Source organism: Jaculus jaculus, chromosome 2 (assembly GCF_020740685.1).
Source record: "Jaculus jaculus isolate mJacJac1 chromosome 2, mJacJac1.mat.Y.cur, whole genome shotgun sequence".
In the NCBI taxonomy this organism is placed as follows: domain Eukaryota; kingdom Metazoa; phylum Chordata; class Mammalia; order Rodentia; family Dipodidae; genus Jaculus; species Jaculus jaculus.
In genome coordinates, this window is record NC_059103.1 from 25,469,095 (window position 1) to 25,484,685 (window position 15,591).

General features: G+C 43.7%; 1 protein-coding gene across 2 annotated transcripts in view; it reads right to left on the reverse strand.

Moving 5' to 3' along the window:
* Window positions 1-1,698: 1,698 nt before the first annotated feature.
* Window positions 1,699-15,591, reverse strand: part of Akain1 (A-kinase anchor inhibitor 1) — a 57,043-nt gene continuing 43,150 nt past the window's right edge. For both annotated transcript variants that reach the window (XM_045142532.1, XM_045142533.1), the window contains exon 2: window positions 1,699-2,146. In XM_045142532.1, the coding sequence (XP_044998467.1) occupies window positions 1,953-2,146 (194 nt within the window). In that variant the 3' untranslated portion in view covers window positions 1,699-1,952. The remainder of the gene's footprint in view (window positions 2,147-15,591) is intronic.

Here is a 15,591-nt window from a genome sequence, read left to right on the forward strand (position 1 = left end):
ACTACAAGCATTTGGTTGGTTTCCTGCATGTGGGCACACCTGAATAATTTCCCTGAATACTTTCATTTACACTATGTTGTGCACTTATAGCCCATACATAGCTTTAGGTCAACTTAAATTCAGTTTCCAAGAATCATGCGTTCTACTAAACTACTAATGAAAATTCAATAATTAAACTTTAACCCCTTTGGCTTCATCCCCATGATCTCTCTGAATGAACTTATTTGTGCATGGCCAAAGATTCTCTACTGTGGTTGGAGAGAGATCAGTCTTATCCATCTATTGTTATCCATAGTGTCCATTCTTAGACAGCAAAGCATATTGATAGTTAAGATGTGTATTTTAGTATCAGTCCAATTTTATGAGGTAATACTTTGCTTTGAAACAAAAGACATATCAAATGCAGACACTGATACTCTGTAGCCTGAAGGTTTTTACCCAGCATGAAATTCTTCCTCTGTTCCCAGTAGCACCGACTCAGCAGCTCCCCTGAAGCACAGTAAATGAGACTCAGACGGGCGCTGTCCGCACGGGGTGGGGCAGAGGCGTGCAGGAAGCCATCCTATTGCATAGGGACGGCTGTTGCCAACACACATCTCTGTAAATACCTTCACAACACTATACCTTCATGTGACCCACTCTTCAGAGAATTTTTTTTAAATGGTGTTTCCAATTTCAGTGTGTTTCATTCCTGTATGACTTTCATAATATAAAAGAGAGAGAGAGAGCATAACTCTAATGTTTGGACCAAAAAAAGAGAGTTCCTATCAGTAAGGTTCTAGTGCAAATACATAGCTTGATGCTGACATGACATTTATAAGGCCCCAGAGTTCCTGCCAAGGACAGACAGGACGCTGCCCTCTCTAGCCAGTCACAACAGTAAACACAGCCAGGACGGGCAGCATTTGAAGAATTCACAGTTCGGGCTGTTCTCTGTCGGACTGCTGTAGAATTGAGTACTCAGCAAATCATTCACTGGTCTTATTTACTCTCAAGACAGAAAAAAAAAAAAAAACAGTGGATTTCTGCACATATGGTAAACACCAACTCTCCAACTGCTCAGAAAACTGAGACTAAAAGACTGAGCTCTAAAAGGCATCAACACTCTTCTTAAAGTAATGTGAAAACATACACTAGTAAGATGCTGAGGGCCTCAGTTTTAGAATATACCTCTGCTTACTTTGATCTTGGTCCTGAATCTAGATCACTGATAGCCTGTCATACTGTTCTGGAAAGGGAATTAAACACTCCATTGTTCCATCTTTCTAACATGTCTCCTTTAGATATTCAGGAAACATGGAACTATACTCAGTATTTCAGATGAGGAAAGAAGGCTATTGGTCAAATTCACAGAAAGAATGAGTAAGAGGCAGGGGTAAATCAACAAGACAGAAAGGTTTTTATTTGTTGCTTTTTTTAAATTGTGCTGAAAAACTACTTTTGCAAGACTAGAGAGATGGCTTAGGGGTTAAGGCGCTTGCCTGTGAAGCCTAAGGACTCATGTTTGACTCTTCAGGTCCCACGTAAGCCAGATGCAAGTGCACAAGGTTGCACATGAGCACAAGGGTGTACGTATGTCTGGAGTTTGAATGCAATGGCTGGAGGCCCTTGAGTGCCAATCCTCCCTCCCCCCCCGCCTCTCTCCCTCCCTCTCTCTCTCTCTCTCTCTCTCTCTCTTGGGCTAGTCTCAAAAAAAAAAAAAAACACCTACTTTTGCAATGACAAGTTTGGACCCCTTATTTCCAGAGACCCCACATCCATATGAGAAGATTCCTCTAATGCACTTTTCCCAAATAGTGCTCCCCAGCATGGGACAATGTGAACTCTTCCAACTGCTAGGCGTCCAGGACACTTTGGTTTGCTTCTTGGCAACATCTGGGCGACAGACATGTCCTATACTAACAGGAAGGCTAGAAACCAAGCATATGACAAGAGCCAAATCCCCTGCCCCGTTACTTCTTTTCGTGCTTCTTGGTTAACTCTCTTCCACCCAGCTGTCCCTGACCCCGGATGTTGCTGGGCTCGCCTTGCCTCCGCAGGCTCTCCTGGGAGACTTGTCGCACAGCTTGCAGGATGGCATTCTGCACAATCTGTTTGCTGGTCTTCTGCAGCTTTGCCTCTTCGGGCTCTTCTCCAGGCTTCTCACCTAGCCAAACACAGGAGAGGGTGGAGAGGAGGAGAGAGATTACTGTCAGAAACTGTGACCTGGAGTGGTAGGAGAGCAAGTTAAGAGGTGCTGCCGGAAGGAGGCGTGTGGAGCACACAGTGCTGCTGTTGACAGTCTGAATGTGAACTGTCCCTCCTCCCCCATGGTCTCCTGTGTTTGTGGTGAAGCCTCACACTACTGGCTGTTCACAGCTCACTCACTCTTGCTGCTGCCTCCCAGTGGGTGTGACAAGATGTGATGTTCAACTTCTGCTCTGCCATGCTTTCCCTGTCGTGGTGGAACTTTACAAGACTATAAGCTGAAATAAAAGCTTTCCTCACATGCTGCGTGTAGGCTTGGTGCTCTGTCCCAGCAATGAGAAGGTGTCAGCTGCTCTCTTGCTTCTTGTTTCCAGTACACTCTCCATTGTGCCCACCCTACAATGCACTTAGGTTCACATTCTGACAACCCCCAGTATCCTCAGCTGCTAGAGGTGATCATAAGAGAGTGCTGGCCACCTCCGGGAAATTGTTCAGGCAGTGAAAGGCTCCTGTCCCCTTGGCTGTCTGCACCTCCTCCTTCCTGTACAGAACACACAGCTTGCTCAGCCGTCACTCAGTGAACATGGAAATGAATGCCCCACGTTGTGAGTGTGGCTGCAGGAAACAAAAGAGCTCAGGGTCAAAAGCATCAGTGAGCAACTGCCCGGCCACGGGCCACGTATGTGATAAAAAACGAACCCCGTTTTGTTTAAGCCACCGCTTGTAAGGTTTTATGTTACCCATAGCCTAACATGTTATGTAAGGCTGAAGAACAGCAAATGGTCATCCAATCCATACCAAGCTCACTGTCATTAATGTCATTGCAATGACTGGGACCATTCACCAAAAGTCATTGCCTATCATTGACAACAGTGCTGGCAAACATCTGTAAAGGAATAAAGAGCGGCTAAGTTAGACCTGCATACAGCTTTATTGCAAGAAAAAAAAAAAATTCCAACGAGTTGAGAAGGCTCATTGGAAAGTGCTTGTCATGCAGGTATGAAGAGCTGTGTTCAGATTCCAAACATCCACCTAAAATAGTGGGTGTGGTGGTGTTCATCTGTATACCCAGAGCTGGGGAGGCAGAGACGAGGAGTCCTTGGGGCTCAGTGACTAGCTGGTCTAGCTGAATTTATTAACTCTAGACTCAGCAAGAGACTCTGTCTCAAAAATAAGATGGATAGTCACTGAAGAAGACACCCAATATCAGCCTCTGGCCTCCACATGCATGCAAGCACACATGTGCCTAAACATGCACCCCTCTCTCTCTCCCTCTCTCTCTCCCTCTCCCTCCCTCCCTCCCTCTCCCTCTCTCTCTCTCTCTCTCCCTCCCTCCCTCCCTCCCTCCCTTCCTCCCTTCCTCCCTCCCTCTATCTCTCTTTCTCGACACACACATGCTAAAAAATCTATTTATAAAACAGGATACAGTCATATTTGGTCCATTAGCCACTGTGTGTCAGTGGGTGCTCTAGAAGGGTAGCAATTTTCTAATCAAAGGACAAAGAAGCTTACACAACACTGCCCAAGTATCCTTTTTATTTTTGAGTTAAAAACAAGCCCAGAAACATGTAACTAGGTGTGGCTAAATCATTCTGACCAATGAAGTGGAAGTTTAGTGAAGCTTCTAGAAAGAGATTTTAAAAAAGAATAGGTGGGGCTGGAGAAATGGTTCTGTGGTTAAAGGAACTCACTTGCAAAGCCTCATAACACAGGTTCAATTCCTCAGCACCCATGTAAAGCCAGATGCACAAAGTAGCACATGCATCTGGAGTTCATTTCCAGTGGCAGGAAGTCCTGGCACACCTGTGCTCCCTCTCTTTCTGTCTGCCTCTTTCTCACTCTCTTTCTCTCTCCCCCTCTTTCTATCTCTTCCTACAATAAACAAAAATATTTTTTTAATTTTTTTTTTTTTTGGTTTTCAAGGTAGGGTCTCACTCTAGCTGACCTGGAATTCACTATGGAGTCTCAGGGTGGCCTCGAACTCACAGCAATCCTCCTACCTCAGCCTCCTGAGTGCTGGGATTAAAGGCATGTGCCATCACACCCGGCTATTTAAAAAAAAAAAATTTAAAGGGCTAGAGAGATGACTCGGTGGTTAAGGTACTGCCTGCAAAGCCTAACAAGCTGGGTTCGATTCCCCAGTACCCACTCATTTCAGCCATGTCTTAGGTCAGCTATAACTCAGCACCTTGGGCTCATTCTGGCCCTTCATCTATGGCTCAAGAATCAGGTCAGAGGTGAGAAGGAATCTCTTAGTAAGAGCCCCCAAGCACCGAGCACGGAGGGTAGAGAAAATGCCCACAAGTTCATCTTTGCCCAGCACAACATGGACTGGTGATCCAAGCATCCACTTACAAGGAGATGGTGTTTCAGCAAACTCTGGGAAAACCCAACCCTTCCCATAAGTACAGCTGGAGAAGTGTACTACATCCCAGAAGGCAGAGCCAGCCACAGACATGCTTGGAGCCTGGCTATTTACATACAGACATTTAACTTGCTGCGTTGTAATGAATCACCTGCACATTGTGGTGGGCTCCTCCCCACTTTAAAAAGGATGCAAATGTCTTCTAGCCCAATTAGCATTTGCAACACCATTTTCCTATTTCACAAAAAATGACAAATCGATTTAATTAGCTTTAAATGCTGAAAGCCTAATATGAATGCCTTGAAGTATAGAATGCGATGTAACTAAATTGTCTTCATGGTCTGTCCAATGAGAACTGTGAGCCCACTCTCTCTGTTCAGACTCCCAGAATACCTCACTTCCCAGTAACCACCCAGGCTACCTTATAGAAATCCAGACCTTTCCAGAACACCCAGAGCTCTACTACCCCCCCATCAGAGCTTCCTGTTCCTGTTCCCATTCTCACCCACCCCAGAAGAATTTGTCCCAGAAAATCAATTGCAATATAGTTAATGATCAGTCTTAATTCTTTGTGAGTAGTCATTAAAATAATCCATCTGGACTGGAGAAATGGCTTAGCAGTTAAGGCACTTGCCTGCAAAGCGCAAGGACCCAGGTTCTATTCCCCAGTATGCCCATAAGGCAGATGCACAAAGTGACGCATGTGTCTGGTATTTGCTTATTGTGGCTGGAGGCTCTGCTGTACCCACTCTCTCTCTGTCCCTCCCTCTCCTTCTCTCCTCTCTCTCTCTCTCTCTCTCTCTCTCTCTCTCTCTCTCTCCCTCCTTATCTCAAATACATAAAATACTTACAAAATAATAATGCTTCTGACAACTATAGAAATATACTAATTTGAGGCTGGAGGGATGGCTTAGTGGTTAAAGCATTTGCCTGCAAAGCCAAAGGACCCAGGTTTGATTCCACAGGATCCAAGATAACCAGATGCACAAGGGGGCACATGCGTCTGGAGTTCATTTGCAATGGCTGGAGGCCCTGGCACGCCCATTCTTTCTCTCTCTTTTTCTCTCTCTCTGCTTCTCTGTCAAATAAATAAATAAATAAATAAATAATAAAATATTTAAAAATATACTAAATTGCATCAATTGCCCCCCCCAAAAGACTTAGCATGTCATTTACTACTATTATGTGAACCCTATTATATTTGTCTATAATGGGTTGGGAAGTCCGTGTTGTCATTTTGAGGCTGAATCTGTGGAGTAAATATTTTATGTTCTATTTATTGTGTGCATGTGTCTATGAGTGTGTGTGTGCCACTGTTTCGTGCCTCTGCCAGAAAGCCACCCAGCGTCATGAGGGTGTCTGGACAATTGGATCCCGGCCAGCAAGCTTTGCAAGCAAGTGCCTTTAATCATTGACCCATCTCTCCAGACTAGGGGTAGTGATTTTACCCAGATTATGAGAAGAGTGGAAGATATGTCAAAAGCTAGCCAGGCATAGTGACATACACCTTTGGTCCCAGCACTAGGGAGACAGAGGTAGGTGGATTGCCATGAGTTCAAGGACACCCTGAGACTTAAATAGTAAATTCCAGGTCAGCCTTGGCTACAGTGAGACCCTACTTCAAAAAATAAAAAAGATATGTCAAAAGCAACACCTCCATCTCACTTTACTACCCACTGAGTCATTAAATATGCCAATGAGAAAAGTCCCCACAAGGTCAGGAGAGGACCTGTCCACCTCAACCCACACATGCTCTCTAACACACCCAGACACCTATGACAACCAGGCAACTTATCCGTTATACATCCCTTCAGTTGCTTGAGACTGTCAGGACAGTGTCCTCATCCATCAATGACCAGCACATGGGACACGGAGAACAAGAACTAATTCTGGTCCTTTTAATAATGGAATGATACTCTTTTCCAAGCTCTGTAAGTATAGGAACTTTCCAGGAAGGACCAGATGTTAGATCTCAGTATCTGTGCCGGTTGCTAATGAAGCTGCCCTGACTGTCCATGTTAAAAGTACAAAACGCTAAAGTTACAGACATGAGCTTCCAGCTTGCTGCTGACCCCACTGAGCCATGCCGTTCACGCATGTGCGCATGTGTGTGCACCCACATGCACATGCACATAACCAAATCAGAAGGAGCTTTTTAGACATTTCAAGACACAGTTCTGGCCCATAGAAAGCAATGCAGGGCATTTCTATGCCACATTTGAGTGATGTCCTATGATAACAAACCACACCCCTATCAAGACAGGTGCAGGATACTAAGAATTGCCCTTGACTGTGCCTGCAGTTACCAGGCATAGTATTTTATTATGTGGCAAACTATTCTCATAAACTATATGCAGGCCTTTACTTAAATTTCCTATGGCACAAGGTGAATGAATCAGAAATAAATGTGTGGAATAGCGCTGCATTTTACTACAGAGTGGAGCAGGGCTCTCCAGGTCAGTGTTCGTTTTCATTTGTGCATATGTCTTTTTTAATGACAGAGTATCATTGTAGCAATTTCCTTCTCATCAGTGAGACAAAACACCCAACCAGAAGAAGCTTCTGAGAGGAAAGGATTTATTTGCTTGTACAGTTTCAAGGGGATGTTTGAGGTATTAACTGGTATTGGCAAGTGATTATAAAATCCCAAGCCCCACCCCCAGTGACACCCCCTCTCCAGCAAGCCCACACCTCCCAAAGACCCCACAACTTTCTCAAATTGCCAACAGCCAGAGACCAAGTATTCAAAACTCATGAGCCAATTGAGGGATATCTCATTCAAACCACCACGAGTACCATGAACACTGGCTTAAGCGTAGGAGATTAAACTGCTGAACAGAGCAGCCATGGGCCCTGTCCTGTCTGCATATGCGACCTAATGAAAGAACCAGATCTTAACCAAATAAGTGAACAGGTTTACAAGTTTGAGCACACCGTGACAGTGATTCAGGAAATGTCCACAGAGAGGATTCGTGTAGGAGGGTCAGGGACAGTTGCCCAGACAGAAAATTTGAGGGTTAACGAGACATTAACTGATGAGAGGACGGTGAGGGGAGAAGGAAAGTGTGGTGGTTTGACTCAGGTGTCCCCCATAAACTTAGGTGTTTTGGATGCTAGGCTCCCCAGCTGATGGCAATTAGAAATTAATGCCTCCTAGAGGCAGTGTAATGTTGGGTGTTATAGCCAGCTCCCCCTTGCTAGTGTCTGGCACACTCTCCTGTTCCTGTTGCCCACCTTATGTGGGCCAGAAGGTGATGTCCACCCTCTGCTCATGCCATCGTTTTCCCCTGCCATCATGGAGCTTCCCCTCGAGCCTATAAGCCAAAATAAACCTCTTTTTCCCACAAGCTGCCTTGCGAACCTGACTGCAACAGAAGCAAGAACAGGCAATGTGGGAAAGCCTAACAGTAGAAAGTCCCTGGCATGTGGCATAGAGCCCCCATGATGCCAGGAACCCTGAATGCCTAGGTTCCCATGAGAGGGAGGGGAGGACACAGAGTCTCACTAACGATAGAAGGACAGCACAGGTCCAGGGCATGGAGAGCTTGAGAGCCCTTTGGGAGATCTTCTGATGCAAATCCATGTGGATCATCAAATCTGTGGCATGCACCATAGCTGGAGAAATATGAGGATGTTACATTATGTAGTGAGAATACACAGGATCTGAACCAGGCCTTGAAAGATAGATGGAGTGGGGAAGAGCCAAGTAGAAAAGAAAACCAATTCTCTTGCAGGCCTCTGAGGGCAGGACAGACATGGGGCTTACTACCAGAGGCACAGAAGTCTTTTATCTTATTATAGCTACTGAATTATTTTAGCCAATAATATTACTTGGTTGTTATACCTTAGGGAAGCCATACGAAACAGTGCCAATAAGGTCTAAAAAGGAAAAGATGAGTTGAATCTAGGAATTAAATTTGATTATTTTGGCCTAGAAAAGCAAAGATAATTGAAAAATAGCAACGAATGAGGGGGATCTAATTTGGGAGCTACCAATACCAGTTATAAAGTTGTAGTGATTAAGATATTGTGTGTTTAGTAGGTATAGAAAAAAAATGACAAATAAAATAGAAAACTATTCCCACAAATATGTAAATACCCATTTATGAGAAACGACCTTTCTTTGTAGTAGGGAAAAAACACATTTTCAGCTCATAGGTATGAGCAAAACAGATTGTTGACAATTTTGCAACAACCACTATGCATTAAAAAATTAGTTCCACGGGCTGGAGCCATGGCTCCGTAGTTAAGGCACCTGCCTGCAAAACCTAACAATCTGGGTTCAATTCCCCAGTATCCACATACAGCCATATGCACAAAGTGATACATGCATCTGGAGTTCATTGGCAGCGGCTAGAGGCCCTGGCAAACCCATTCTATCTCTCTCCTCTCAGTCTCTCTCTGCTTGAAAATAAATAAATAAATAAATGAAAATATTTTTAAGAAATTTAATTCCAGGTAGGTTGTATATCTATATTATAAAAATAAAACAATTTGGAAGACAGAGGAGGTTTATAGTAGTGAAATTATTTTGGACAGTGTCGCCATAATAGGACATGTAATTGCACATTTGCCCAAAGCCATAAAAAAACATACCACAAAGAAGGGCCTTAAGGCTGGAGAAATGGCTTAGTGGTTAAGGCATTTGCCTGAAAAGCCAAAGGACCCAGGTTGGATTGCCCAGGACCCACATAAATCAAGAGACACAAGGAGGTGCATGCATCTGAAGTTCAATTGCAGTGGCTGGAGCTGGTGTACGCATTCTTTCTCTCCCTCTTCCCCCCAAAATAAATAAATAAAATATTTTTTTAAAAAAGAAAGGGGTAGAAGTACATGCTCAACCATGTTTATTGCTGCTCAATTTATAATAGCTGGGAAATGGAACCAGCCTAGATGTCCCTCAACAGATGAGTGGATAATGAAGATGTGGTACATTTATACAATGGAGTTCTACTCAGCGGTAAAGAAAAATGAAGTTATGAAATTTGCAGAAAAAATGGATGGACCTGGAAAGTATTATACTAAGTCAGGTAACCCAGGCCCAGAAAGCCAAGCGCCACATGTTCTCTCTCATATGTGGATCCTAGCTACAGATGACTGGGCTTCTGTGTGAGAATGAAAATACTTAGTAGCAGAGGCCAGTAAGTTGAAAAGGAGACATAAAGGGTGGAGAAAGGAAGGGAGGAGGATACTTAATAGGTTGATATTGTATATATGTAAGTACAATGATTGTAATGGGGAGGTAATATGATGGAGAATGGAATTTCAAATGGGAAAGTGTGGGGGTGAGGAGGGAGGGAATTACCATGGGATATATTTTATAATCATGGAAAATGTTAATAAAAATTAAAAAAAAGAAAGAAAGAAAGAAAGGGGGCTAGAGAGATTTCCTCGTGGTTAAGGCGCTTGCCTGCGAAGCCTAAGGACCCATGTTCGACTCCCCAGATTTCATGTAAGCCAGATGCACAAGGTGACAAAGGCTCAGAAGGTGGCGCGTGTACACAAGGTGGCGCAAGCGTCTGGAGCTACGTTACACTGCCTGGAGGCCCTGGCACCAGTTCTCTCTCTCTCTCTCTCTCTCTCTCTCTCTCTCTCTCTCTCTCTCTCTCTCTCTCTTGCTCTCGCTCTCTCACATAAAAAACGAAGGTCAGTCTGTTGGGCTTGCGTCAAAAAAGAAAGAAGAAAGGAAGAAAGAGAGAGAGAGAGAGAGAGAGGAAGGGAGGGAGGGGAAAAGGGGGACCCTACTACCTACCAGCTACGGACTTTGGACTAGTGGTGCGCCTTTGTAGCCCATTGGCTAATGAAGGGCTGTGGGTGGGGCATGTTGATTATGGGGTGATTGCGAACGGGACAGAAGGCATATGGGACATGGTTGTATCTATCTGTTAATGTTACTGTGGATCTAAAATTACTCAAATAGGGCTGGTGAGATGGCTTAAAGGTTAAAGCACTTGCCTGTGAAGCCTAAGGACCCAGGTTTGGTTCTCCATGTCCAGTGTAAACCAGATGCACATGGTGGTGCATGCATCTGGAGTTCATTTGCAGTGGCTAGAGGCGCCCATTCTCTCTCTCTCTCTCTCTCTCTCTCTCTCTCTCTCTCTCTCTCTCTCTCTCTCTCTCTCTCTCCCTCCCTCCCTCCCTCCCTCCCTCCCTCCCTCTTGGTATCAAATATAAATAAACAAATACATAAAACATTCTTTTTGAAGACTATGGGGCTCTTGAAGGGGGTCGGATATGAAAGAATATTATTGTGGCCTCGAAGTAGGCAAAGATTTCTTAAGTGGGGTACAAAAACAATTAATTAAAACTAAACGGTGTGGCCCTCGCAGCTCAGCCAGGGCCGCGGAGGCATTGGCAAGATGAGCAAGCATGCAGCGTGCATGGCGAGCTTGTCAGCCGCAAGAAGGGTGATGGAGACAGACACTGAGGATAGTCAAAATTCACCAAAGCAGAAAGCCAGAAGCTGCTTGAGAGCTCAACAGTAAGGTAGACTTAAAAACACGCCCACCATGGCACAGGGAGTTTTGCAGAAGAGGGGACAGAAAGAGTGTAGGAGCCGTGAGAGGGGATGTCCCGAGGCATTGCCCCATCCCCCTATATCTGACTAAGGCTCTCACAACTCATTAAGGAAAACTAGCAGCCCCACTGAGGAGGGCCCCTGGGAGGAGGGAAAGGATGGTACTAACCTACGATGTGTCCATACAACTTTCCAATTATTTAAAAAGTAACTAAATGTTTTGGGCCTTCAAAAATACACGCATGCACACATGCGCGCGCAGGCGCGCGCGCGCGCACACACACACACAGCTTTTTATTTGAGAAAGTTGAGGAAAGGAAATGCTTTTTAAACAGATAGGATGGAAATGTTTAAGTATTTCATTTTCTAAGCACTTGGATAACAGGCAAAGCATCCCAAACGGAGATGAAAATCCAGGATGCAGCAAAAAGTCCCTTCTGGTGAGCTTGCTGAAATTTAACAGGAATTTATGTTTCCCCTTCATACCATCACATGGAGTTCATATTTTATTGCAGGAGGAGCTCTAGAATATTCCTGAGAAGGGTTTAGCAATGGCAAGTCAGAGTAAAGGAAAACCAAGAAGAGAAAGCTGGGTGGATTTTGAGTCCCTCGCTTCACCCTCTCTGCCCACAGCGCCTGAATCTCCGCGCCAGCCAAGCATCTCCCGCAGGCTCTGCTGCCCCCTGGTGGCCTCTCCTGGCGTTGCCGCAGCCTCAGGACCGGCCCTGGAGCACGGTCAATTGTGGGACTGCTATAAGAGGAGCAATAATAATAATAATAATAATAATAATAATAATAATAATAATAATAATAAACTTTTTGTTGACAGCCTTTATACATATAGAAAATATGTTGTGATCATAATCCCCTCCCACCTCCTTCCCTTTTCCACTTCCTCTCTCCTATTCCTCCTCCTCTGAGTCGCTTCTTTCCAATGAGCTCCCTTTCTCTTTTGATGAGTTCATTTCCCCCTCCTATTATTCAGGTCTGATGTAGGTAGTATCAGCCACTATGGTGTCCGTGTCTAAATAACACGGCCGGGGCTGAAGGGATGGTTTAGCGGTTAAGCCCTTGCCTGTGAAACCAAAGGATCCCGGTTCGAGGCTCGATTTTCCAGGACCCACGTAAGCCAGATGCACAAAGGGGCACATGCATCTGGAGTTCCTTTGCAGTGGCTGGAGGCCCTGGCACGCCCATTCTCTATCTATCTGTTTCTCTCTCTCTCTCTCTCTCTCTCTCTCTCTCTCTCTTTCTGCGTGTGTGTGTGTGTGTGTGTGTGTGTGTGTCGCCCTCAAATAAATAGATAAATTTTTTAAAAATGCCAAGGCCACTTTGTGTCGGGAAGACATCATTGCAAAGCGAAACAGAAGTAAATTCTTGAAGGGTGAGACAAGGGTGTGGTTTTATTTTCAAACACATTTTAAGTAATTACTTATTTGAGAAAGAGAAAGAGGAAGAGACCGAGGCAGAGAGAAAGAGGAGAGATTGGGGGCTTCAGGGCATCCGACGTGGGGACTGGGGAATGGAGCCCGAGCTGGCAGTGTTTGCAAGCAAGTGCCTTTAACCACCAAGACATCTCCCAGCCTCAGAGTTCTCTTTAACATTTAACAAAAGATTCTGAGCTACAAAATTAGCCACATCCCTGCCCTTCTCACTTGCCGAGGGGAGAAGGAGACCAATATTAGTAATGTGAGTGACTTTTTAAAATGTTTGTTTTGTTTTTATCTTATTTATTTGAAAGACAGCAAGAGAATGGTCATGCCAGGGCCTTCAGCCACTATAAACAGATTTCACATGTATGCACCACCTTGTGCCTCTAGCTTACGTGGATCCTGCGGAATTGAACCTGGGACCTTTGGCTTCCCAGACAAATGGAAACCTTCAAAACTACCCTATCATGCCATCCTCTCTAAAATTCCCTACATAATCCCCACAGTGGCCACTTTTTGCTAAAGGACTCAAATTTCCAGAAGTTGGAAACTGTCAGACAGTAAGATTTTAGGATTTAATTAATTCGTCTCTCAGAAGTCAATCTTATTCTCAGGAGGAAGTGAGTATATCTCAAGAATCTTACAAGGCTAAGTAGAGGGAATATTCTTACCGAAATATTTTCTCCTCTTCTTAAATGAGAAAACTCCAACATTTTAAACAAAAGTAACCCTTTTCAGGGACTGGAAAGATTGTTTAGTGTTTAAGGTGCTTGCCCTGCAAAGCCTAAGAACCCAAATTTGATTCCCCAGTACCCATGTAAGCCAGATGGACAAGGTAGCGCATGCGTCTGGAGTTCGTCTGCAGTGCTAGAGGTTCTGGCGCGACCATTCTCTCTAGATAGATGATAGATAGGTAGATGATAGTTAGATAGGTAGACAGATATCTGCTTCTGTCTCTCAAATTAAATAAATAAATAAAACCTTTTCAATGTTGAAATATTCCATACCTTCCCTCAATGATGAAAAGATGCTATGAATACAGCAATACTCTTAGATGAATTAAGATAGCTTTCATCAAAGCTTTCCTTTAATAATTGGCCCTCATTAATGTCACTACTGGTATCTTAATCACTGATTTATAAAGCATTAGAACACTACAACATATTTTAAAATCCCTTGTAATTCATGGGCTGCAGAGATGGCTTAGTGGCTAAGTGTTTGCCTGTGAAGCCTAAGGACCCTGGTTCAAGGCTCAATTCCCCAGGACCCATGTTAGCCAGATGCACAAGGGGGCGCATGCGTCTGGAGTTCGTTTGCAGTGGCTGGAGGCCCTGGCGTGCCCATTCTCTCCCTCTCTCTCTCTCTCTCTCTATCTCTCTCTCTCTCTCTCTCTCTCTCTCTCTCTCTCTCTCTCTCTCTCTTTCCTTCCCTCCCTCCCTCTCTGCCTCTCTCTCTCTGTCTCTTGCTCTCAAATAAATAAATAATTTTTTTGAAAAAAATATTTTTAAATAAATAAAAATAACAAAATCCCTTGTAATTCAAATAAAATTGTTTTCTATTAGCAAAAAAAAAAGATAGTATTCATCACTATAGCCTCCATACACATGTGAAAGTTTTTAAGAGTAGTGTGTGACTGAGTTTCAAGTGCACAAGATACAAGGTACAAACGAATATGGCACCTTGTCTTCAAAACATCTTCATGAACCTCAATTGCATTTAAAGCAGTAAAGCAGCCATACAGACTGGAGAGATGGCTCAGCACTTAAAGCACTTGCCTGTAAAACCTAAGGACCAGAGTTCTATTCCCCAGTACACACCTAAAGCCAGATGCACAAAATGGTGCAGCTAGAGACCCTGGCACAACTATTCTCCTTCTCTCTCTCTCTCTCTCTTTCTCTCTCTCTGTCTCTCTCTCCTTGCAAGTAAGAAAACAAATAAATATTTAAGAAAATAAAGCACCCATATAAAGGAGACAGATGAGAACTAATTACTAATGATGACTTTGTAAAGTCATAATGGGGACGATGTGCAAGGCATAGTGTGAGATCATAGGTTTCTACCAGATATCCTTCATTCCTGGCCTCTCCTAGTCATGACACATTAATTAAATGCCCAACTCTGCCAGGCTTGTGGAAGAAATAATGGAATGGCTAAGGTTTCTTGCATTTTTTAAGTATTGCGAACTATTTTAGGACTTGAATGGATTAATGGAGATAAAGAATCAATTCTCCCCAGTTTCAACTTTCTGTCTCTTGCCTAACTGCTGGGTGAAATGTTTAGTATAATGCTGAATTGAGAGCAGCGAGTATGGACACCCTTGTCTTGTTCCTGCTCTTAGAGAAAATGCTATCAACGTTTTTCCATTCCATGTGATGTTGGCTGTGGTTCCTCATATGCCTTTGTTATGTTCAGGTTACAGATTTTAATGGCTTTTCCCATGAACAAGATGTTGGATTTTATCCAGTGCTCTTCCTGCATCTATTTAAATAATCGGGTGATTTTTATCCTTCATTCTGCTGATATGATAATTGTTGATTTGTGTATGTTGGCACATCCTTGCATCCCTGGGATGAAAGGGACTTGACCTTGGAGACTAATATGTTTGATCTATCATAGGATTTGACTTGCTAGAATTTTGTTGAGAATTTTGCATCTGTGTTCATATTGGTCCAGTTTAGTTGTTGATGGGTTTTTGACTGGTTTGAGCTGGATAGAATGAAGTCATCAGGCTTTCTTTCCTTTCAGTTCTATGGAATAGTCAGAAAAGAGTTAGCAATCACAAATCCTTCAAAAGTTTCATTAAAACTCTGTGAAGCCAGTACTGGAGAGATGGCTTAGTAGTTAAGGTGTTTGCCTGCAAGACCCAGGTTCGGTTCCCCAAGACCCATGTAAGCCAGATGCACAAGGCAGTACATGCATCTAATTTTTTTTTTTTTTTTGCAGAGGCTGGAGGCCCTGGAACACCCATTCTCTCTCTCTCTTTCTCTCTCTCTCTCTCTCTCTCTCTCCATATATACATATATATATATATATATATATATATATATATATATATATACACACATACATACACATATGTATATATATATATG